The sequence below is a fragment of the Chiloscyllium punctatum genome, chromosome 34 (genome assembly GCF_047496795.1).
Source record: "Chiloscyllium punctatum isolate Juve2018m chromosome 34, sChiPun1.3, whole genome shotgun sequence".
NCBI lineage: Eukaryota > Metazoa > Chordata > Chondrichthyes > Orectolobiformes > Hemiscylliidae > Chiloscyllium > Chiloscyllium punctatum.
Window position 1 is genome coordinate 58,721,078 of NC_092772.1, and position 26,084 is coordinate 58,747,161.

The 26,084-nt window shown below is 44.8% G+C and overlaps 1 protein-coding gene across 1 annotated transcript; it reads right to left on the bottom strand.

The window, feature by feature from the left end:
- Positions 1 to 25,461, bottom strand: LOC140459026 (myelin-associated glycoprotein-like). Its single transcript, XM_072553739.1, has 9 exons — positions 25,312 to 25,461; positions 24,778 to 24,837; positions 20,139 to 20,495; positions 17,315 to 17,602; positions 11,590 to 11,847; positions 10,457 to 10,759; positions 4,591 to 4,711; positions 2,877 to 3,006; positions 1 to 1,946 (listed from the first exon to the last, which is right to left on the bottom strand). The coding sequence occupies exons 2-9, from the start codon at positions 24,821 to 24,823 to the stop codon at positions 1,830 to 1,832; spliced, it is 1,620 nt and encodes a 539-aa protein (XP_072409840.1). The 5' UTR covers positions 24,824 to 24,837; positions 25,312 to 25,461; the 3' UTR covers positions 1 to 1,829.
- Between the last annotated feature and the right edge of the window lie 623 nt (positions 25,462 to 26,084).

A 26,084-nucleotide genomic window follows, 5' to 3' on the forward strand; every position in this document is an offset into this window, starting at 1 on the left:
ATCTTGTCTCCAGCTGCACAATCACAGTAGGCATTTTGTTTAAAGTTTTGTTCTTGTGTCTTTTACAGGGCAGTTGCAGTGGCTCCATGTGTATTGCTTCTGCCTAAGAGGCTGAGGACCTGAAGATTAAGTCCCAATCCCAGAACTCACTGGCTATGAACAAAATCGGACTAGGAAGCATGGATTTAAATTGATTAGGAAAAAAGAATGGGGGAGGAGGGTGGGAGAATCTCATCTCACTCATTCTTTTAGAGTTTTACGAGGATGTCTCCACCAGAGTGGATAGAGGAGAATCAGTGGATGTGATGTATTTGGATTTGCAGGAGGCATTAAACAAGCTCACAAGAGGTTGTTATAAGTTATAAGGTACGAGTGCATTGGAGGAGGATTCTTGTCATGGATAGAAAATTGGCGAATGGGCAGGAGACAATGAGTGGAGATAAGGGGTTCCTTTTCAGGTTTGAGACCCTTGACCAGTAAAGGTCCACAGGGATCAGTTCTGGGACTACAAGTGTTTACAGAAGGTATTACTGACTTGGAGGAAAGAAATGGATGTACTGTAGTCAAATTTGCAGATGATAAAAATAGGTGGCAAGCCAAGTTATGAGAGGAATCCAGATTTATAAAGCGATATTAACAGGTTAAGTGGGTGGCCAAAAAGTTGGCAAATGTGCAACGTGGGAAAATGTGAAGTTGTTTATTTTGGAATGGAAAGTTGCAACACAAAGCTCAGGGTACTTGTGCACAAAACACAAAGCTAGTACAGAGAGAGCAGCAGGTAATCAGGAACGTGAGTGGAATGTTGGCCTTTATTTCAATGGGTTTGGAGGATAAGACGAAGGAAGTCTCACTGGAACTGTACAAGGTGCTGTTGGGACCTAATCTGGAGTACTGATACCAGCTTTGGTCCCCTTATTTAAGGAAAGATAATTTCATTGGAGGCAGTTCAGAGAAGGTTAACTGGGATGGTCCCCGGAATGGAGGGATAGCCTTATAAGCAAAAGTTAAACATGTTGGGACTGTAGTCATTGGAGTTTAGAAAAATGAGAGGTGATTTCATTGAACCATATCAGATTCTGAATGGGTTTGACTGGGTAAATGCTGAGAGAATGTTTCCCCTTCCTGAGAGAGCCTAAGACCAGGGGGCATAGTCTCAGAATAAAGGGAAACCAATTTCAAACTGAGATGAGGAGAAATTTCTTCTCTCCAAAGGCTAAGAGTCTTTAGAACTCCTTGCCACAGCAAACTGTGGGGTAGTCTGTTGTGTCTATTCAGATGGACTTTTGATCAATCGGAGAATCAAGAGTTATGGAGAAAGGGCAGGAACATGGACATGAGGAATGTGAGATCAGCCATGATCCTATGGAGTGGCAGAGCAGACTTGAGGGGCCGAATGGCCTCCTCCTGTTCCTATTTCTTATGAAAGATAAGCAAAGATTTTGCACTCGAACGAGTTGGAGATGTGGATCTCACTATTTGAAAGGTGATCAAGATGGAAACCCTCACCTTCTTTAAAAAAATGTCTGCATATTGGCATATAATTTCTGAAGTCCACTATCTTCCAGGGATGTGGGCCACTTGCTGGAAAGTGGGATAAGGCTGGGTGCCTGGCTTCCTGACTGGTCTCCTTCTGCATTGCACAACATTTCGTATTATTGAAATATTAAAAATACGCTGCTGAGGTGGACTGTGGGTAGAGGGGTGGGTGAGGAGCAGTGCTTGTTTGAAGGACTAGAATGGGTAGAATAGCTTTGATTGATGCTGTAATAATTACAGGAATTTCTGATTCTGCCTTCTCGATGAGCACATGTCCCTTTTCCCAGTTCTGTTTATATATTTGTGTACACAAGATCCTGGTCCCACTGGTAGTTTTCGTACAGGTTACCTTCTAGGTTTGAATTCGGGTGAAGGTTAGATTTCATTTCTAGCCCCTCGTCATCTTTCCTCTGTAATAGAAAGGGAATTGAGAGGTATGACAATCAGAGTGATCAGTGATTGATATTATTGATTCCAGTAAAAAAAAAGTACAGTATAAAAATACAACATTTTGCGCCATCAGCAAATTTAGCAACTGAAAAATAAGTTCTTATTATTACTTAGATTGTAAGTGGTTGAGGCTCCAGCACTGATCCTTGTGGTACTTCACCAGTTCTATCTTGCCAACTTGGAAATGACCCATTTCTCCTTCCTGTCTGTTTCCTGTTTGCTGAGCAACCCGCTATACATGATAATATATTACTAGCTGCACCAAGAGCACTTTCTACATTTAGTAACTTCTGCTGTATGACCTTGCTAAATACTTTATGGAAATCTAAGTATGCCACAGTTACAGTTCTCCTTTTATCCACAAATCTTACAATTTCCTCAGTCATCTCTCTGAGTAATCAAGCATGATTTCCCTTTCAAAAACCATGTTGAGGCTGCGTGAAGGCATTAAGTTTTACAATCATGGATTCTAGCATTTTCCCGTAGAACAGCTGAGAAGCTTAACTGGCATTGAGTTTCCAACCTTCTGTTACCTTCCTATCCTGAGCAGAGGAATGCTATGCAATCCCCAAGAGGGATCGAGGCAAAATTTAAAAAAAATTAAAACCAGTGCTTCAGCTATCTCAGCCGCTGCTGTTTTTCAGACCTGGTGTTGTCAGGCCGAGGTGAAAGGAGGTTTAACCTTAGCCCTCTTAACTTCTGTCACTCCTCTGTAGTGCTGTGGTTGATCATATGGGTCTAACATGTGATAACTGAAGCCTCATTTTGTGTGAAGTGGTAAAATGCCATGCAGAAAGATATCATTCCTTTATCTTATCATGTTGGACTCTGCCAATTCGATCACAGAAATGCTGCGATGTATGCCCCCAGACATGGCAAAGAGCTGTTACCTGGTTCACTTTGCCTCGCGTGACAAATGCTTCAACACATTTCTCCATTTGCTTTGGCCTCACTGACATCAGCTCAGACTTTGTCGTTGAGTTTGCCTTCTGTGTTCGTTTGATTCCATTTCCTTGTGGCCTGAAGGCACATATTTTTTTCAAGCAAAATGATAAATGTGGGGAACAATTAAGGGAGAGACCAACATGCTTCTCAATCAGTGTTCAATGATGACTATACACATTTCTGGAGCAGATGGGAGATGAACCTGGGTAACCTAATTCAAAGATAAGGGCCCTGTCTACCTGCCACAGGAGCAGAGGCCTCAAGTACAGTTTTTAATCAATGTGGTCAGGTAGACCTTTGGGGTGGGTGGGACTTGAACCCAGATCATCTGGCCTAAAGATAGGGATTTTACCAATGAATGCACCACAGGAGCGGCTTGTTAAGAGATCACCCCATTGCACACACTGAAATGGATGGTGGGTTATCTTAATTTGATCATACTTTAATGATTGTGGATAGTTCATTATCTGAAGTACAGCAGCGGTCCCCCACGTTAAAACTGGACAGCAATTCAGGAAGGTGAGGATAGTCCAGTGCTTTCTGAACAGGGACAGTTCAAGAGGTTGGAGGAGAAATGACACTTCACACACAATTCAGAGATGATTTCAAGAAGAGGTGCTGGCTGTTTGAAAGGCCTTTCCTTTCAGTCTCTACTGCTCACGTCGCTCCTTCCCCCACTTCCAGGAAATATTTCAGAAGTTTCTGTTGAAGCTACTTCCACTGCCATTTCAGGCAGAACGTCCCAAATCACAACGTCTCACCTTCGCTTTTTTATTATTCACACCCAGGATGGGGGCATCACTGGCTGGGCCAGCATTTATTGCCTGCTCCTAACCCTTGAGAAGATGGCAGTGAGCTGCCTTCTTGAACCACTACAGTCCACATGCTGGAGGTAGACCCACAGAGCCCTTAATGAGGGAATTCCAGGAGCTTGACCCAGTGACAGTGAAGGAGGCATGATTCCTCCCCCGCCACCCCTGGAGTCTGGATGATGAGTGGCTAGAAGGGGAACTTGCAGGGTCAGTGTTTCCACGTGTCTGCCCTTGTCCTTTCAGATGGAAGTGAAGTGGGCAGGGGATTGGAAGGTGCTGCCTCAGGGGCCTTGTTAGATGTACTTCAGAAGTTCAGTTAGGTACAGACACCTCCCAGATCAGAACACATCAAAATTCAAATTTCTATCTTTGACTGTGGGGAGATTTGAACCCAGGTCCCAAGGATGAGGTTACTGGGAAAGGGAGGGATGTCGGCACTGGAGGAGGTTACAGATAGAGAAGGGTATGGGACTGGAAAGGGTTGCGGAAATAGGATGGATGTAGTGGTTGAAGAAGGTTGCAGAGATAGGGAGGGGTGTATAGACTGGAGGATGTTACAGAGATAAGGAGGGATGTAGGGTTTGAAGGAGGTTAGAGAGATAGGGAGGGGTGTAGGGGCTGGAGGAGGTCACAGGGATAGGGAGGGTGTGGGTGGTGGATGTGGTTACAGAAATAGTAATGAGTGTAGGGTTCAGAGGAGGTTACAGAGATAGGGAGGGATGTAAGTGCTGGAGGGCGTTAGAGTTAGGGTGTGGTATGGAGGCTGCAGGAGGTTGTAGAGATAGGGAGATGTGTAGGGGCTGGAGGGGGTTACAAGTGTGGGAAGAGGTATATGTCATTCACTTACTTGTCTCTTCTCTTTCTGGCCTTGACAATGAAGTAAATCAGAAGTGGTGAGGTGATGAGCAGAACAGCGCCTCCTGCAGCTACCAGTCCGTATTTCTGTATCAGTTCCCATCTCATTCCCACTGATTGTGAAGGATTGACAAAGAGATAATTGTACTGATCAGATGAAAGTTTTCTGAAGTCCACTGCACAGCTTTCAAAGAATTCCCTTTCCTTTGGCTACTGAGGGGTAATGTGAACTTCACTCAATTTCAATTTCGAGAGTCATCTGACTCTCGAACAGAACAGAGGTGAATGATGATAGGAGCAGACCCTTCAACCTTTCCAGCCTGTGCCGCTAGTCAATACACTGTGTCCTGCAGGAAGGGCCCCTAGGGGACTGATATATTCTTGTCTCCGCCATCATCACTTGCTGTTTGAGAGCCAGCTACATTCTATTGTGGCCCTCTCAGTTTCTAAATCAACAGATTCAAACATCTCAACATCAACCTGATCAAAGTCATATCATCGTTTGAAGCTGTGTATCAGGGCAACCTTCAGTCGTCACTCAAGAAAACAATCTCCAGCCTGGTAAATCCTTCTTGGTAGTAACAATTTCTCAGTCTGGATTCAAGCTGACACATCTGATTTTCACTTTCTCCAGCACCTCTACACCCTCTCCATAAATGTGGAGACAGGAATTGTGTACAGTGCTACACATGTGGTCAAACAAAGGGATACGTAGACTGGAACTGTACACAGTACTCCGAGTATAGGCTGACCAGAGGCATATAAAAACCATTCGCCATGATCAGAATGTGGTCTGAATAATGCTCTGTAAGTTTAATGTAACTTTCTTACATTTCGATTCTACTTTCAGTTCTATGGCCAGAAATAGAAGTTTATCTTGGGTTTCATTTGTTAAAAATACATACATTCTGCAAGCAGTTATTTTCCAGTCACAGTGAAATTTTTGTTGTAACTTACCATTGTGACATCTTTCTGAAGCATGACAGGAACCTCCCTTTGGGAATTGCTGAGTGTGGAGTTACTTATCGTAGGGGAAGAATCTCAGTTGTCAGCACAAATACAGCACAGGACTTAACAACACAGCTTCTGGTCCCTAATAAATAGCAGCTGGTATCTGTCAGTCCACAGAAAGACTCAGTCCTGTGATAGGGAGAAAGTGAGGACTGCAGATGCTGGAGATCAGAGTCGAAAAATGTGGCGCTGGAAAAGCACACCAGGTCAGGCAGCATCCAAGGAGCAGGAGAATCACTATTTCGGATATAAACCCTTCATCAGGAATAAGGGGAAGGGGGCTGAGAGATAAATGGGAGGGTGGGAGTGGGGCTGAGGGGAAGGTAGTTGGGAAGATGATCAGTAGATGCAGGTGGGAGGTGACAGTGATAGGTTGGCATGCAAGTCCTGGGCCTCCTCCACTGCAAATTCCAAGCCACCTCACACCTGGAGGAAGAATGTCAGATCTGCGGCCTTGGGACACTCCAACCACATAGCATCTACAGCGATTTTATCAGTTTTCTAGTTTCCCCTCTCCCCACCTTATCCCAGATCCAAGCTTCCATCTGGAATCGCTTTCTTGACCTGTCCAGCCTGGCCATCTTCTGTCCCATCTTTCCACTCCACGCTTCCCTTCAACCTATTACCATCACACCCCATATGCATCTACATATTGCCTTCACAGCTACCTCCCCACAGCGCCACCCTCCTATTTATCTCTCAGCACCCTTCTCCCCATTTCCCCCCACGTTCCTGATGAAGGGCTTATGCCTGAAATGTTGATTATCCTGCTCCTCAGATGGTGCCTGACCTGCTATTCTTTTCCAGTGCCACACTTTTTGACTCAATCCTGGAACATCCAGCCTTGAGCTCCTTCGCCATGATAGGGGAGCTGGGAAGTAGAGCAGGGAGAGGCCGCTGACACAGCAGAAAGCATCAAGGATGCGTGCATTGCTTTAGCCTCTCAGGAAGTCCTAAAGTGTGATGCATTCTCATCACTGACCCTCTGACAGCATGGCATTCCTTCAGCACCGACCCTCCAACAGTGCTGCACACCCTGAGTCCTGACCCTTCTATAGTGTTGCACTCCCTTAGTACTGACCCTTCTACACTGCAGTGCTCCCTCAGCACTGACCCTCTGACAGTGCGGCACTCCGTCAGCACTGACCCTCCGACTGTGCAGCGCTCCCTCAGTACTGACCCTTCTACAGTGCAGCACTCCCTCAGCACTGACCCTCCTACACTGCAATGGTCCCTCAGCACTAACCCTCCGACAGTGCGGCGCTCCCTCAGCACTGACCCTCTGACAGTGAGACAGTCCCTTGGCACTAAACCTCCGATAGTGCGGAACTCCCTCAGCACTGACCCTCCGATAGTGAGGCACTCCCTCAGCGCTGACCCTCCGACAGTGAGACAGTCCCTTGGCACTAAACCTCTGATAGTGCGGAACTCCCTCAGCACTGACCCTCCGACAGTGAGGCACTCCCTCAGCGCTGACATTCTGACAGTGAGGCACTCCGTCAGCGCTGACCCTCCGACAGTGCAGCACTCCCTCAGTACTGACCCTTCTACAGTGTTGCACTCCCTCAGTACTGACCCTCGTACACTGCAGTGCTCCCTCAGCACTGACCCTCTGACAGTGCAGCACTCCCTCAGCACTGACCCTCCGACAGTGCGGCGCTCCCTCAGCACTGATCCTCTGACAGTGCAGCACTCCCTCAGTACTGACCCTTCAACAGTGCTGCACACCCTCAGTACTGACCCTTCTACAGTGCAGCACTTCCTCAGTACTGACCCTCCTACACTGCAGTGCTCCGTCAGCACTGACCCTTCGACAGTGCGGCACTCCCTCAGCACTGACCCTCCGACAGTGCGGCGCACCCTCAGCACTGACCCTCTGACAGTGCAGAGCTCCCTTAGCACTGACCCTCCAACAGTGCAGCACTCCCTCAGTACTGACCCTTCTACAATGCAGCACTCCCTCAGCACTGACCCTCCTACACTGCAGCACTCCCTCAGCACTGACCCTTCTACAGTGCAGCACTTCCTCAGTACTGACCCTCCTACACTGCAGTGTTCCGTCAGCACTGACACGCCGACAGTGCGGCGCTCCCTCAGCACTGACCCTCCGACAGTGCGGCACTCCCTCAGCACTGACCCTCCGACAGTGCGGCACTCCCTCAGCACTGACCCTCCGACAGTGCGGCACTCCCTCAGCACTGACCCTCCGACAGTGCCCACTCCCTCAGCACTGACTCTCCGACAGTGTGACAGAGAGGAACATGCAGTGCCTGCAACTGGAAAGCATCCATCTTTCCTACTTTCTTTACCTCTTGCAGAGATAACTGCAAAATCTTGATATAAATTGAGAAAAGACCAAGATGTAACCAGCCAAACAGTAAATTAGGGTTTTTACAAATAGATGAAGCACAAAAGGGTAACTAGGGAGAGAATAGGGCCCCTCAAAGATCAGCAAGGCGGCCTTTGTGTGGAGCCACAGAAAATGGGGGAGATACCAAATGAATATTTTGCATCAGTATTTACTGTGGAAAAGGATATGGAAGATATAGACTGTAGGGAAATAGATGGTGACATCTTGCAAAATGTCCAGATTACAGAGGAGGAAGTGCTGGATGTCTTGAAACGGTTAAAGGTGGAATAATCCCCAAGACCTGATCAGGTGGACCCGAGAACTCTGTGGGAAGCTGGAGAAGTGATTGCTGGGTCTCTTGCTGAGATATTTGTATCATTGATAGTCACAGGTGAGGTACCGGAAGACTGGAGGTTGGCAAACGTGGTGCCACTGTTTAAGAAGGGTGGTAAGGACAAGCCAGGGAACTATAGACCTGTGAGCCTGACCTCAGTGGTGGGCAAGTTGTTGGAGGGAATCCTGAGGGACAGGATGTACATGTATTTGGAAAGGCAAGGACTGATTTGGGCTAGTCAACTTGGCTTTGTGCGTGGGAAATCATATCTCACAAACTTGATTGAGTTTTTTGATGAAGTAACAAAGAAGATTGATGATGGCAGAGCAGTAGATGTGATCTATATGGACTTCAGTAAGGCGTTCAACAAGGTTCCCCATGGGAGACTGATTAGCAAGGTTAGATCTCATGGAATACAGGGAGAACTAGCCATTTGGATACAAAACTGGCTCAAAGGTAGAAGACAGAGGGTGGTGGTGGAGGGTTGTTTTTCAAACTGGAGGCCTGTGACCAGTGGAGTGCCACAAGGATCGATGCTGGGTCCTCTACATTTTGTCATTTACATAAATGATTTGGATGCGAGCATAAGAGGTACAGTTAGTAAGTTTGCAGATGACACCAAAATTGGAGGTGTAGTGGAGAGTGAAGAGGGTTACCTGAAGTTACAACAGGATCTGGATCAGATGGGCCAATGGGCTGAGAAGTGGCAGATGGAGTTTAATTCAGATAAATGTGAGGTGCTGCATTTTGGGAAAGCAAATCTTAGCATGACTTATACACTTAATGGTAAGGTCCTAGGGAGTGTTGCTGAACAAAGGGACCTTGGATTGCAGGTTCATAGCTCCTTGAAAGTGGAGTCGCAGGTAGATAAGATAGTGAAGAAGGCATTTGGTATGCTTTCCTTTATTGGCCAGAGTATTGAGTACAGGAGTTGGGAGGTCATGTTGTGGCTGTACAGGACATTGGTCAGGTCACTGTTGGAATATTGTGTGCAATTCTGGTCTCCTTCCTATCAGAAAGATGTTGTGAAACTTGAAAGGGTTCAGAAAAGATTTACAAGGATGTTGCCAGGGTTGAAGGATCTGAACTCCAGGGAGAGGCTGAATAGGCTGGGGCTATTTTCCCTGGAGTGTCGAAGGCTGAGGGGTTACCTTATAGAGGCTTACAAAATTATGAGGGGCATGGATAGGATAAATAGGCAAAGTCCTTTCCTTGGAGTTAGGGAGTCCAGAACTAGAGGGGCATAGGTTTAGGGTGAGAGGGGAAAGATATAAAAGAGACCTAAGGGGCAACTTTTTCACGCAGAGGGTGGTACGTGTATGGAATGAGCTGCCAGAGGATGTGGTGGAGGCTGGTACAATTGCAACATTTAAGAGGCATTTGGATGGGTATATGAATAGGAAGGGTTTGGAGGGATATGGGCCAGGCGCTGGCAGGTGGGACTAGATTGGGTTGGGAAATCTAGTCGGCATGGACGGGTTGGACCGAAGGGTCTGTTTCAATGCTGTGCATCTCTATGACTCTATGATTCTAGATAGCAACCATCATCTAGAAACAATTTCATGTCAATGTTGCTAAAATTAAAAATTCATGCGCCTGTATTCGAAAATGATTGTCCACCTTGCAGACTGCATTTTGATCTTCAAAGTTTACTTTACTCTGTCTGTATTGTTTTGCATCCATTGTCTTTGTGTAAAACTGTCAGTCATTTGTCTGTCTTAATCCTGAATGTGTGTATGTATGTATGTGTGTATGTGTGTGTGTGTGTTTTGCTGTTCTGAAGGAGTAGAGTCCAAGTTGCATTGTAGTAAATTAGAAGTCCATTAATTTTTCTGCTCTTATTGAAGTTAAGTGTGTTCCAATAAACAAAGCAACTTTCTATTAATTACAAAACCTGCTGTAGATTCCTTTTATCCAGTCAGATGAATTGGTGGCCTAGTTGTGATCTTTGGTGATTATTTCATGAACAGTGTGGCATGAATATCAGCTCACTCAGCAGTGTGAGTGTTCCTTGATCACATGGACAGCAACTCACTAGCACCTTCACAAGGGTGAGTTAGGGATGGCCAATAAATGCTGGCCTAGGCAGTGACACCCACATCCTGTGAATTATTTCTTTTAAAAGGAAAGCTTTTGTTAAATTGACCTTAGGCAGATACTGACCTGGGCTGCCATCAGACTGGATTTCCAAAAGCCTCTGTAAGGGTCTTCCACCTCCATCATCTGCTATGGAGCAGTTTATCCCCTCAAACAGTTTGCCACCTCTGATGGTGAGAGTGTTGGTCATCAAGGAGCTGTTTGTGACTGACTGTACTTCATAGATTCCATCTGATCCCGTCTCACCAGTGCTTCCATCTGGAAGAGCCCATGTGACATTAACAGTGGAGTTGGTCTGGACCAGACAGAGGCAGATGATGTAGGTCTGATACTGGGTACACCTTGACTCTGGCAATATGACAGCACCATCTGTGAGACACAGTAAAAACAATGAGTTCAGGGGGACACCATGGTGTTGTAGTAATGTCACTGGGCTGGACACCCAGTCAGATTCACTAACGCCCTAAGAACTTGTTTAGGAACCACTAAGAGGTGGTTCAATTTAATTTCACATAATGCAATTCTCAGGGACGATGATATTCCTTATTGGTATTCCGTATTGTCAAGCTCCACCTGGTTCCCTTTGTGATAAATGCCATAATGCCATTTACCTCCAAAGTCATAGCAACATAGAAAATAGGAACAGGAGTAGGCCATTTGGCCCCTCAAACCAATTCTCCATTCAATCGGATCATGACTGATCATCCAACTCACCGCCCTGTTCTTGCTCTCTCTGTCCATACATTCTGATTCCTTTAGTCCCAAAAACTTGATCATCATCTTGTAAGCATTCAGTGATTTGGCCTCAACTGCTTTCTATGGCGGAGAATTCCACAGGCTCCCCATGCTATAGGTGAAGAGATTTCTCCTCATTTCTGCCCTAAAAGGCCTACTCTGTATGCTTAAACTGTGATCCTCAGATCTAGCCTAACTGGTATTTGAGATCATCCTTCCTGTGTCTACCCTGTCTAGTCCTTAGAGTTTTGTAGGTTTCTATGAGATTTCCCCCCTCATTCTTCTGAACTCCTGTGAATATAGTCCGAACTGATTCAACCTCTCTGATGTCACCTGATGAAGGGTTTATACCCGAAACATTTATTCTCCTGCTCCCTGGATGCTGCCTGACCAGCTGTGCTTTTCCAGCACCAGACTCTTAGAAAATGTGAAATTGTTTTAAAACGAGGATTAAAATTACTCACATGCTGTGGGAATATGAACAGGGAGAGACTGTGAGCTGCCCAGGCTGTTTGTTGCAACACAGTAGTAGGAGATATCCACCTCAAATCCATAAGGAACAGTGATAGTTTGACCAGATAATGTCAGATTGGTGACATTTCCTTCGGAAATCTTGAACCAGTTGAATCTGTGGACAGCTGGATTCCCATCACTAGAACAGCTTAAAGAGACGGTCTTTCCTTTTCCTGTTGTCATTCTGACAGATGTATTGCGAGGAGAATCTTTCAAATACAAAATTATCAACACGTTAAACTCTGAGCTAAAGGAAGGAGTGCAATGGAATATTCCTCATTGCCTGGATGGATACAGGTCCAACGACACTCAAGAAGCTCAGCACCATCCAGGACAAAGCACCACATTCACAACCATTCGCTCCTTTCACCACCAGTGGTCAGCAGTGTGTTCCATCTGTTATGGACCAGACCAGACCCCTTCAAAATATTTCAAGAAAGTAGCCCAGACCCTAATTTTGCTCGTTGTTTTAAGCAGGTGTAACATGGATATTCCAGGAGGGATGTAGCTGGTCAACCTACTTAGTTTTAAATGAAACAGAATTCATTTGCAAGAATATCGAATGAAACACAAGCAAAAGAGAACAGATTGCAGAATAACTTAACCTCTCGGAAAACCCAAACAGATTATTACAATTTAATGATGCTATTCCAAATATTTGCAACAATCCCCACAAATATCCCTTGGCACAAAAGGTAAAATCCAATACAGGGTCATACAAGAGAGGAAGGATTAGCATGGAGCTGCTTCTTTGAGTCCAGCAGCTTCACAACTGCCTGACTGCTTTCAGTGAATAGCTAGACTGTCAAAAAACCAAACCAAACCAGAGAAACGCTGAGGTGGGAGAACTGGCCACCGTCCTTTCGTTGTATGTGTTTTTTTAAAACTTAAAGGCCTTTTGCCTGAGGCAGTATCTGTTAGCTATAATCAAATTGGCCCTAAAACCCTTCAAACTTAAACTTTTCGGAGTCTGTGTCTTTTACCACTTCTCTGAACAAAACGCCAAGGACAGCATAACCTTGTTAAATGAGCAGCATCACCACACGTTCATAAGGTCCACTGCAGAACTTCCTCGAGGTGCCTTGGACAGCACCTTCCAAACCCATGACCCCTTCCATCTAGAAGGACAAGGACATCAGATACATGGGAACACCACTCCCTGAAAGTTCTCCTCCAGTTTGTTCACCATCCTCACTTGGAAACATCGCCGATACTTCAATATCACTGGCTTAAAACCCTGAAACTAACTACCCCCTTTCCCTTAGTTTGGAGAGTCACAGAATTGTTACCATTCAGAAAGAGTTCTCCTGCTCCTCAGATGCTTCCTGACCTGCTGTGCTTTTCTAGCACCACACTCTTGACTCTGATCTCCAGTGTCTGCAGTCCTCACTTTCTCCCACAATTCAGAAAGGCAATCTCCTGTCTTTTCCCCATTACCCAGCATATTGTGTCTGTTTGAATAAACGTCCTATTTCTTCTCCAGTGTCTCAATTGAACCTGCCTCCATCACAATTTCAGGCAGTGCATTTCAGACCCAAACCTGATAAAGATTTTCTGTGATATACATTTGCTTGTTTTGCAAAACATTGTCAAACTGTTCCCCTTGTTTGTTCCTCTGTTTATTAGTGGGAACAGTTTCTCCCTTTCCACTCTGTCCAGACCACTCATGAATCTCTCCTCAGCCTTCTCCTCTCCAAGGAGAACAGTCCCAACCTCTTCAATCTACCCTCCCTGCTAAAGTTTCTCTTACCATTCCTGGAACTATTCTTGTAAATATCTTCTGAACTCTCTCTCCAGTGCATTCGCATCATTCCTATAATGTGGAGCCCACAACTGTACACAATACACAAGTTGAGGTCTAACATGTACCTTGTACAAGTTGAAATCGCTTCTTTGCTGCTGTACTCTAAGCCGGAATGGGACTATTTGGCGCTGCCCTTTTGGCGCCAATCATTTGGCCTCGCCGCTTTGGCTCTAAACTGTTTTGGCGCTCATTACTTTGGCGCTGAGCTGTTTTGGCGCCAATTCAGAATAAAAAATGTCTTGTAGACCATGTAAGAAATTAGTTTTTATTGCATTGTAAGAAATAAATCTAATTCTTTTTTATTCATTATTTTAAACCTATTCATTATAAAAATGAATTTCTACATTTTGCTACATTTATCGAACACATATAGATAACCATCGTGTGAAAACTTTGGTTCGTCTCTCTTGCTTAGAATGTTTTCAGCCATTTCTGCTGGGGGCTGTACAAGGAAATACAAAGAAAATTGTATTACAGCTTTCCAATATGAAGACAGAAGGGCTTAACTATCATCAAGGCAGTAGATGACTATTAACAATTGTTAAATGAGAAAATGATTACAAAACGAGATTCAAATCTACAGTGGGTCATTACAGCTTTGATTATCAACTCTTACTAGTTGAGAAAATTACATCTGGTCATCCTCTCTTCTTTAACCAAACAAGACTTTTTAATTCTGAATTGGTGCCAAAACAGCTCAGTGCCAATCTAATGAGCGCCAAAACAGTTTAGAGCCAAAACAGCGGGGTCAAATGATCAGCGCTAAAAGGGTGGCGCCAAAACCTACCCGACCCACTCTAAGCACCCATTAATGAAACATATGACACTGTATGCTCTATTAACTGCTCCTCACTGGTCCTGCTACCTTCAATGCTCCTGTACATACTTCTACCCTTTATTTTATCTCTCCATATTCTTTGCACCAAATTGTGTATGTGAGCCAACACATATATCTCATACTTCTCCTCATTGTACCTCATCTGCCACTATTCCATCTTATTCTGAACTTAACACTTACCAAAACCTGAATTAACCCATTGGAGTTATTTAGGGCTGCCTTCTATTGGTGGCCCCTCACTCCCGTCTCCCAGCTGGAAGCATCCTCTCTACATCTCCATGAATTTTAAAGACCTCAATCAGGTCATTCCTTCGCCTCCTCATTCTAAAGCTAACAAAAACATGAACTCTCTCTCTCTCTCTCTCTCTCTCCCTCTCTCTCTCTCTCTCTCTCTCTCTCTCTCTCTCTCTCTCTCTCTCTCTTTCTCTCTTCTCTCTCTCTCTCTCTCTCTCTCTCCCTCTCTCCACAGACTCTGGTTTCATTTCGTCCTCAGCCAGCTTTTTTCTTGGAGAAAGGAAACCCAGCCTTTTTTTTGTTTCCCCTGGTAGTTATAATCTCTTAGTTCTGGAATCGTCCTTTGTAAATTCTGCACCCAGTTTAAAGTCTTATTTCATATCCAGACTGCATTCTGTTCCATTTTGATGTATTTGATAATGGTGAGCCCGTATCATTTTTACATCACTAACTGATCCTTGGGAATAAAACTGAGTGCCTTGCTGGGGCTGTTTGAGATGGCAGTTAATTGTCAACCACATCAATATCTGGGTAGGAATGACAGATTTAGTTGGACTGAAGGGTCTGTTTCCATGCTGTATGATTCTATGATTTAGTGAACTGTGATATTAGTGAACCCAGTAGGTTTATGTAATAATTGACAGTGGTTGCATGAAGATGCTTTTTTATTCTACGTTTTTGTTGAATTCTAATGTCACCACCTGACATGGTGGGTTGGAATGTCATGTCCCCCATGAGCATGAGCTTGGGTGGGGTCTGGATTATCAGGCCAGTGACGTTTCCAGTACACTGCCACCTCTACTGTTTCAGTGATGAGACCAGTTCTCCAAATGTGTTCAGGGCACCACACAGCTGTAACAACACCATTAACTTTTGTTCCCAATTACCATTGGAACAACCATCAACATCCCACTTGCATTCCAAAGCACTTGCTGCACCTGAACCCTGACATTTTTTGTGACCCACGTTCCAGGAATCATCCGAGAGAGCATTAAAACTTCTGAATGACAGAACACTGACTGAAAAGGTATTTGCTTCATCCCGAAGTTTCAAGGTGATGTGAAGTTGTTTTAAAACGAGGATTAAAAGTACTCACATTCTGTGGGAATATGAACAGGGAGAGACTGTGAGCTGCCCAGGCTGTTTGTTGCAACACAGTAGTAGGAGATTTCCACCTCAAATCCATAAGGAACAGTGATAGTTTGACCAGATAATGTCAGATTGGTGACATTCCCTTCGGAAATCTTGAACCAGTTGAATCTATGAACTGCTGGATTCCCATCACTGGAACAGATTAAAGAAACGGTCTTTCCTTTTCCTGTCGTCATCCTGACCGATGTGTTGTGAGGAGAATCTTTCAAATACAAAATTATCAACATATTAAATAGTGGAATAAAATCAGGAGTCTGATGGAATACTCCCCACTCAAGAATCTCAACACCATCCAGGACAAAGCATCCTACTTGATTGGCATCACATCCATAAGTATCCACTCCCTCAATCATCGACACTCATTAGCAGCAGTGCGTACCATCTACAAGATACATTGCTGAAATTCACCAAGGCTCCTTAGACAGCCCCTTCCAAACCCATGACCCCTTCCATCTAGAAGGACAGGAGCACAAATACGTGGGAACAATACCCCCTGCAAGTTCCCATCTGAGGCACTCACCATCCTGACTTGGAAATATATCATCTGGTTCACTGGGTCAAAATCCTGGAATGCCTTTCCTAAAGGCATTGTGCATTGTGGGTCTGCCTACAGCACATGGACTGCAGCAGTTCAAAAAAGCAGCTCACCCCCACCTTCTCAAGTAGCAGTAAATACTGGTCCAGCCAGCTTTACCCACATTATGTAAATAACTATGCAAGAGAATAAGGTTTAACCACCAGATATGGATAGCAATTGAAAATAATAATGAGCTGCAGACAACTTCAAGTTTATAAACTGTGCTGGTCCCTGACCCGCAGATAATTTTACACAGAATTACAACAAAACTACAACACAGGAACATTCCTCTCCTCTCCTCTCCATGCCGGTGTTTCTGCCCCACACCTCTTCAGCATCTGCCATCCCTATCACCATCTCCTTCTCTCCATTTCTCCCTCATCTGTTTATCCAACTTCTCCCACTCAAATACATTGAAATAATTCACCCCAATGCTCCCCTTAGGAGTGAGTCCCACATTCTCCCCCCACATTTCTGTGGGAGCGAGTCCCACATTCACTCCCCCCCCACCCCTCACTCTCTGTAGAAGGGAGTCCCACATTCTGCCTCTGCATTACCCCCCTCCCACCCTACACTCCCCGCTGGAGCAAGGCCGCATTCTCCTGCCTCCAAACTCCCTGTGGGAGTGTGTCTCACATTCTCCCCACCCCCACTTCCTATGGGACCGAGTACCACATTTCCCTCCAGCCCACTCCCTTTGGGAATGAATCCCACATTTACACCTCCTGACCACTTTCGAGGGAAAGATGTTTCTTCTGAATTGCGTTTGGATTTTTTAGGGAGTGCATTCTATGATCGACCCCCTGCTCCCACAACTGGAAACATCTTCTCTATGTTTCCCCGATGGAAAACCCTTTCACAATTTTAAGCACCTTCGATTAGGTCACCCATCAGCTTCATCAAGCATCAAGAGCAAAGAGCCTCAGATTGTTTAGTCTCTCCTGATGGCTATAACCTCTCAGTTCTGGCATCATCCATTATAGATCCTATTTGCACCTTCTCCAATACTTGATTTAATACAAGACCAGTGCAATCTCAATCACAGGCAGCAATATGTTACCAATAACTTACATTTCACACTCAAGGTGACTGAGTTGAACACTCGATGGTTCGTTTGAGGGTAGACACATGTACAGCGGACAATTTGATTGTGATGCCTGTATGAAGTGTTAAAAGTCAGCACTGTAGAAATCTCGTCCCCGCTCTCTATGGTGTCACTCACTGAGGAAGATGGCAGTTGACTCCAGGTCAGTTTGGGAGGGTTGTCAGGGCATGTGTGGAGGGCTTTGCAGATGATGTGTACCAGTGTCCCTTCCTGTATATCCTCTGGGAGTAACATCTTGGGACGGTCAGGAGCATCTGTAAAATGGGAAGAGCCAGATGTTAGCATCCATTGGAAGGATGTTGGGGTTGGTTCTATGGTATTCCGTCAGAATTCAGAATCTTAAAAACTCAAGGACTTTCAGCCCATCCACTCCGTGCTGGCTTGCCCTGTAGAGCAATCTAGTTCGTCCCATTCTCCTGCTCTCTTCCCGTCATTCTATGAGTTTTTTTCACTCAAGCACCCATCCAATTTTCTTTTGAAATCACTGACAATAACCCCTTCCATTCCACCTTCAGCTCCACCATTCAGTATAATCATGGCTGATCACCCAGCTCATTCCCTGTTCCCCATTTTCTCCCCCATACCCTTTGATCCCTTTAGCCCTTATTATCATATCTGACACCTTCTTGGAAACATTCCATGTTTTGGCCTCAACTACTTTCCGTGATAGAGAATTACACAGACTCTCCACTCTCTGGGTGAAGGCATTTCTCCTCACCTCAGTCCTAAATATTTTACCCTCTTTGCTTAGATTGCCACCTTTTGATTGTGTACTACTCTGGTCATTGGGAACATCCTTCCTGTATTTACCCTGTCTAGTCCTGTCAGAATTTTAAAATTTTCTTTGATATCCCCTCACCTCTCCAACTCATTCTTCCAAACTCCTGTCTTTCCTCACAAACCCCCCCTCTATATCTCTTCCACAGAAGCTTCAATCTGTCTCCCCTGGTCCTTGTATCATCAGTCACCCGTTACACAGTGATTCTGCTGTGTAGATTCTCCTACATAGATTCTCCTCTCTAGAATTTCCACTCTAGATTGTCCTGGGTCATCTTTTCTCCAGTCTTCTGCTGCACAAAATTCTTATAAACAGGTACCTTTCAGAGAGATATTCTGCTAGCAGTCCGTGTTCATTGGTGCTCTTTGCCACTCTCCTCCTAACTGTTCAAGATGTCTGATTTTATACCCCAAAACATTGGATCATTTCATTGGTTTGATGCCATTCAAAACAGTGAAATTCAACTTTGATCAGATTTTGGTATCCAGGGCATAATTTAAACTGGCCGAATTTGAATTTGTTTTGTACCATGGTAACGCAGCATCATCCAAATGTTACATTTTTAAATCTTCCAGCACACTCTGAGCCTCCCTAAGTCCGTGCCAGCTACCACTCTGTCTTAAAGGTACAGTACAGACCTACACCTTCATAACAATGGAAACAGCTTTCTTTTGTTTCCCTGATGTAAACCTGTCCTCAATCTGCACCACCTTGGTCAGACTGCCCCCAGTCTCCTTCACTGTGAGGGGAACAGCTCTAGCTTCTTCACCTGAAACCTGTCACTAAAATCCCTGCTCCCGGGAACCATTCGGTCAATCTCTTCAGCACCATTTCCAGAGCCTTTGCATCTTTGTTATAGTGACTGGGAGCTCAGGTCAGTACTGAACTGGAGCTTAAACTATCCACTTCTAACCGTGCAGCAATCTCTCTCTGCACTCACCTCAACTTCAGGTTCAAAGCAAAAGGGACCCATGTACTGTTTCAACCACTTTATTAGTGTATGTCTGTCTGTCCGGCTACAATTGTTTGTTGTCTGTGTTCTTTCTTTGTTAGTCCTATCAAAGTATGTCACTCCACACTTCTCAGCACTGAACTGTCCTTGCCATTTCTCTGCCCAGATCACTGCTCCCTAGCACAGCTCTCCTTGAATCTCTCTTCCTGGTGACCAACCACGGTTGCAAGGTCTGTATGATTTTCAAAACTTCAAATTCAGTTCCACTGAATGGTGAAAATGTTCAAAACAGCAATAGTCTCTCCTCTTCTGAATCTCCAAGTCCCTCCACACAGACGTCCTCTGGTTCACAAACAGTGATATGGCAAATGTGGGAGCCAATATAACTGGCAATTATTAAACTCATTTACCGACCTGTCAATAATATAGAAATCCTTCAGTACTGACCTTCTAACAGTGCAGCCTTCCCTGAGGGCCGATCCTCTGACAGCGCAGCGCTTCCTCAGTACTTACCCTCCGACAGTGCGGCACTCTCTCAACACTGACCTTCCCACAGTGCAGTGCTCCCTCTGCATTGACCCTCCAACAGTGCTGCACTCCCTTAGCATTGATCCTCTGGCAGTGTAGTGCACGCTCAGCACGGACCCTCTGACAGTGCGGTGCTCCCTCAGTATTGACCTTCCGACAGTGTGGTACTTGCTCAGCGTTGACCCACCGACAGTGCTGCACTCCCTCAGCATTGACCCTCTGACATGCAGCACTTGCTCAGTACTGACCCTCCAACAGTGCAGTGCTCCCTCAGTACTGACCCTCCAACAATGCAGCGGTCCCTCAGCACTGACCCTCTGACAGTATGGCATTCTGCCAGCACTGACCCTCCAACAGTGCTGCATTTTAGCTGTACTGGCCCTCCAACAGTGCGGCACTACGTCAGTAGTGACCATCTGACAGTGCAGCACCCTATGATCCAATCAGTGAGATATCTCCTGCAGTGAGACCTGAACACACAACTTTCAGTCTGACCCATACCCCAATGGACTGTTACAGGAATTGAGCTTACCTAGAATCTGTAGCTGGATTGGTTTTCTGAAGGTGTGATCATCAAATCCCTCTACATCCACATAAAAGTAATAGTTGTCACTGTCTTCAGGTCTGAGGTTATCAATCTTCAAGGAGCAATCCTTCTGCTCCAAGTCCCCAATTATATCTGTGCGTCCAACAAAGGTGGACATCCTATAATTGGGATCTTTGCTGTAGGCGATAGTGTATTTCCATGAGTACCAGTACTTAAACCAAGCTCCGTGCACGGCCTTGTAAGTGTGGGATGGAAAGTCAAACGTACAAGGTATAACCACACACGACCCACTGATGGCCTTTCGATCTGAAGTTGTCATTGTCCAGTCTTCTGTCGCCACATCTGAGTAAGAGAGACAGAGAAATAGGGAGAGGTACAGGGCATTACACAACCAATTATCATTGAATTAGGAGACTGAGTACAGAGGAGGCTGGCTGACCTTTAACATGGATAACAGCACATGAACATCTGAATCTGGAACAGAAATTGGCCATTCAGCCCCTTGATCCTGTTCCACTATTCAATAAGGTCATGCCTGATCTGTTTATGTTTAGATTTCCACATTCCCATCTATCCCCAATAACCGCTGATTCCCCAGCCCAACAAGAATCTACCCCTGCCTTAAAAATATTTACAGTTCCCACTTCCACCATTGCCTGAGACAATGAGTTCCAAAGTCACATACTTGTTCTGTTTTAAAATTTAGCACAGAGTCATAAAAGTGGATAAATCCCCAAGACCTGATCTAGTGTATCCCAGGGTGCTGTGGGAAGTTAGGGAGGAATTTACAGTGCTCTTTCGGAAATATTTGTATCATCTATAGCTACGGGTGAGGTGCAGGGTGACTGGACAGTGGCTAACAATGTACCATTGTTTAAGCAAGGCTGCAAGGAGAAGCCTGGGAACTATAGACCTGTGGGTGGTGGCCAAGTTGTTGGAGGTGATTTTGAAAGTTAGGATTTAGATGCATTTGGAGAGGCAATGAATGATTAGGGACAGTCAGCATGGTTTTATGTGAGGGAAATCGTGTCTCACCCACTTGATTGAGTTTTTGAGGAAGTAACAAAGAAGTTGATGAGGGCAGAGCAATAGACATTGTTTACTTGGACTTAGTAAAGCCTTTGACAAGGTTCTGCATGATAGACTAATTAGTAAATTTGGATCACATGATATTCAGGGTGAGTTTGCCAATGGGAAAGAAAATCGGCTTAAAAGCAGGAGATAGAGAGTGGTGTTGGGCGGTTGTTTTTCAGGCTGGAGGTCTGAGACCAGTGGTGTTCCACAGGGATTGGTGTTGGATCCCCTTACGTTTGTCATAGATGAGAATATAAAAGGCATGGTTAGTAAAGTTTGTGATAACACTAAAGCTGGTGGCATCATTAATAGTGAAGACAGCTGTCTAAGATTCCTAAGCGATCCTGATTGATTGAGTCAATGGTCTGAAGAGTGATAGATGGAATTTAATTGGATAGATATGAGGTATTGCATTTTGGTAAAACCAACAAGGGCAAGTGTCATACAATAATTGTAGGGCCTTGGGTAGAGTTGTGGAACAGAGGGACCTACAGGTTCAGATGCCTAATTCTTTGAAGTTTGCATCACATGTAGACAGGGTAGCTAAGAAGATGTATACTATGCTTGTCTTCATTGCTCAGGCCTTTGAGTATAGGAGTTGAGGTTGTAAAGGACATTGGTGAGGCCTTTTCTGGAGTACTGTGTGCCATTCTGGCTGCCTTGTTATAAGAACATCAGAAATAGTAGCAGGAGTAGGCCATCTCCACAATTCAGTAAGATCATGGTTGATCTTTTCGTGGACTCAGCTCCACGTACTCGCCTGCTCACGGGAATCCTTAATTCCTTTACTGTTCAAAAATCTAAGTTTGCCTTAAAAAAAATTCAATGAGGCAGCCACAACTCCTTCACTGGGCAGGGAACTCCACAGATTTTGTTGAAAAAGTTCCTCCTCAATGCAATCCTAAATTGGCTCCTCCTTACTTTGAGGCTGTGGCCTCTAGTTCTGGTTACACCCACCAGTGGACTCAACCTCCCTGCTTCTTTCCTATCTATTCCTTTCATAATTTTATATCTTTCTAAACTCCAGTGAGCATAGCCCTGGTCTACTCAATCTCTCCTCATAAGCCAACCCTCTTAATTCCGGAATCAATCTGGTGAACCTCCTCTGCACCCCCCTTCAGTGCCAGTACATACTTTCTCAAATAATGAGGTCAAAGCTGTACACAGTACTCCAGGTGTGGCCTCACCAACACACTATACAGCTGCAGCACGGACTCTCTATTTTAAACTCAATGAAGGACAATACTCTATTTACATTCTTGATTATCTCCTCCACCTGCAAACCAACTTCTTCATGATTCATGCAGAAGACACCCAAGCCCCTCTGCACAGGAGCATGCTGCAATTTTTTACCATTTAAATAATAGTCCATTTTGTTGCTATTCCTACCAAAATGGATGGCCTTTACCAACATTGTACTCATTGACCAGTGCCTTATCCACTCATTTGTCCATAACCCAGTGCAGCGTTTCAGTGTCCTCTGCGCACTTTGCTTGACTACTCATCTCAGTGTCACCTGCGAACTTTGACACACTACACTTGGTCCCCAACTCTAAATCATCTTTGTAAATTGTAAACAATTGAGGTCTCGACACTGATCTCTGACGCACACCACTAGCCACTGATCTCCAATCAGAAAAAAAAACATCCATTTATCTGGGGAAGAATATTATTAAGCTGAAGAAGGTTCAGAAAAGATTTACCAGGTTGTTGCTCGGAATGGAAGAGAGCGGCTGGATAGCCTGGGACTTTTATCACTGGAGTGTAGGAAGTTGAGGGATGATCTTAAAGAGGTTTGTAAAATCATGAGTTGTATAGATAAAGTGAATGGCACGTGTCTTTACCCAATGGTGGGAGATTTCAAGAATAGGTGGCATATTTTTAAGGGGTGAGGCTAAAGATTTACAAAAGACATGAGGGCAAGGTTTTTACACAAAGAGTGGTCTGTATGTGGAGTGAACTTCCAGAGGAAGTGTGGTTGCAGGTACAGTTACAACATTCAAAAGACATTTGGATAATTACATGAATAAGAAATGTTTGGAGGGGCATGAGCCAAGTGCAGGCAGTTGGGACTGGTTTAGTTTGGGATAATAGCCAGCATGGACTGGTTAGACCAAAGGGTTTGTTTCCCTGCTGTGTGACTCTAAGAGGATACATCCTTGCCACATCCAATTTGAAAAGACCTTTCAGGATCTAATAAAGTGCTGGTCTTTTGAGCCAAGTGAAAAGTGTTTATTCAGATTTAATTGGCAGTGTTTGGTATGTTTTCCTTTATTGGTCAGAGTATTGAGTACAGGAGTTGGGAAGTCATGTTGCGGCTGTACAGGACATTGGTTAGGCCACTGTTGGAATATTGTGTGCAATTCTGGTCTCCTTCCTATCAGAAGGATGTTGTGAAACTTGAAAGGGTTCAGAAAAGATTTACAACGATGTTGCCAGAGTTGGAGGATCTGAGCTACAGGGAGAGGCTGAATAGGCTGGGACTGTTGGATAGGAGGGGTGACCTTATAGAGGTTTACAAAATCATGAGGGGCATAGATAGGGTAAATAGACAGGGAATGGAGGAGTCCAGAATTAGAGGGCATAGGTTGAGGGTGAGAGGGGAAAGATATAAAAGAGACCTAAGGGCCAACGTTTTCACACAGAGGGTGGTACGTGTATGGAATGGGCTGCCAGATGAAGTGGTGGTGGAGGCTTGTACAATTGCAACATTTAGAAGGCATCTGGATAGGTTATGAAAAGGAAGTGTTTAGAGGGATGTGCGCCGGGTGGTGGCAGGTGGGACTAGATTTGTTTGGGATATCTGGTCGGCATGGACGCATTTGACCAAAGGGTCTGTTTCCGTGCTGTACACCTCTATGACTCGAAAGCAGATTAAAGAGTGTCAGCCTCTGGAAAAGGCACTGTTTAAAAAAAAATCAAAATTGAAATCAACAAAAGTCAAAACAGTGTTGTTTCTTTGGAGTTGAAGAATGGAATGCACTCGTGTTCTAGTATAGACAGTCTGCAGTAAGGCTGTGGACACTGTCTTTATGTATTTAATGAGAAGGCAAACACAATATCAGATTTTATTGAAAAAGAGATGGAGTGCAATCATTTTGCAACAGTTGTATAGGGCACTGGTTGCTGCATACCTCACTGACATGCTTGATCTTGCTCTTTAAGGACAGACAGATATCTGTTTGGGAGATTGGGGGGGGGGGTGGTGGGGGGTGTCAGTCACCAGAGGGAGACAGATTGGAGAGAATCAGGAAAAGAATGGGAGGAGGGGGAGGGAGAGGAGGAGGATTGTTTTTTTGACTCAACAAGTTTTTGTGCTCTGAGTTCCTTTGCCTAAAAGGAAGTGGGAGTACATTCAGTAGGAACCTTTGAAAACAGTGGTGTCAGTGAAATACTGCAGGGGGAAGAGATTGCAGGGACAGTGCAGGGTGGGGAGGGTGGTAAGCATGGGAAGACTGAAGCTAAGTGGAGAGATCTTTCAAAGAGCCAGCCAGGCTCGATGGCCTGAATCATGTCCTTTTGGCGAGATTAGGTAATAATTGCTTTGTACCTGACAGCAATCTGAGAGTTATCAATACCACAGCCATTCTTCCCATCTTCAGTTCCTCACCTAAACAAAAAAAAGAGACATTTTAATAAAATACTTCATCAAAGCACAACAACCAGTGTTCAAGTACACGTTTTACAGAGTTAAAAGTTTCGAGTTGTCACTGTCTCTTTCTTTCTGTCACTCCCTCTGTCTTTCTCTCTCTCCCCTGACAATTGCTGTTCTTTCTCTGTCTCTTTCATCTCTCTCTTTTCCATGGTTTCTGTTTTTTCCAGTTTGTCTGCCTCTATCTTTTTCACCATCCATCTGTTTCCCTCTCAATTTCTTTCTGTCTCCACTCACTTTCTCTACCTCTCTCTAATTCCTTCTCTATCTTGGTTTTCTGTCTCTGTTTTCTCCCGTTGTCTCTATCTCTTCCACCGTTTCTTTGTTTCTTCTTCTCTTTTGTAATCTGTAGCCCTCAAACTGTCTCTCACTAGCTCTCTCCCTCACAATTTGTGTCTCTTAGATTTAAACCCGCTTCTGTCTCTGACTTACTGTGTCCAACTTGCTTTGTCTCCTGTTCTCTTTTGATTTTGCTCTTTCTCTCTCTTGCTCCTCCTGCATCAGATTACAGCCAGGGTGGGACTTGACCTCAAAGCTCAGGCTGAGATCCTCCAGTATTAGGAAGGACTGCCGTGTTGTCAGAGGTTCAGTAATGAGGGTGAACCACACTGTCGGAGGATCAGTGCTGAAAGTGTACCACACTGTCAGAGAGTGCCGCAGTATAGGAGGATCAGTGCTGAGGCAGTGCCTAGATATTGATATAACTAATAACTTGAATACTGCTCTCAGAGTATTTTCTCCAGGAATGGGTGGAGGTTTCATTTCCTGAGAAACCAGCTGATGAAACCTGTTTTTGAATAATGTGAGCTTGATTGAGGAACGGGCTGTTTTTGGAGACATTACGTTCAATGGAGTAGCGCAGCTGGCAGAATTGAGGATGATTTCCAAATGGTGATTTGGAACATGCCTGTTAGTACAATGACGAAGAATCGCTCAGTAGTCACTGAGATACTTCATCTTGTTCACAATATTACACAATCAGCAACGAGCCATCCTCGTTTGATCTAACCTCGTTGGTAATGTGGTATCCTCCTCCAATTTCTATTGCACAGCAAATATTTCACCCGAGGCCCAGGAGCAATACTGGGAACATTTCTCTCAGTTGCTGAGCTCAGAGTCTCTGGAGGCAGGTAACACAGGATATTGCTCCTCCTGATTCCAGTTCCACTGTCATATGGACTCCATTTCCACTTAAATGACTCCAG

Excerpts from the sequence above, each read along its gene's own strand:
- LOC140459026 (XM_072553739.1), bottom strand. The coding sequence starts at position 24,823 with ATGGGAAGAATGGCTGTGGTATTGATAACTCTCAGATTGCTGTCAG. Across the intron at positions 11,848-17,314 it reads AGTCACCTTGAGTGTGAAAT|ATTCTCCTCGCAATACATCT; the intron begins GTAAGTTATTGG and ends TGTATTTGAAAG. Across the intron at positions 10,760-11,589 it reads TGTTCATATTCCCACAGCAT|ATGGTGCTGTCATATTGCCA; the intron begins GTGAGTAATTTT and ends TGTGTCTCACAG.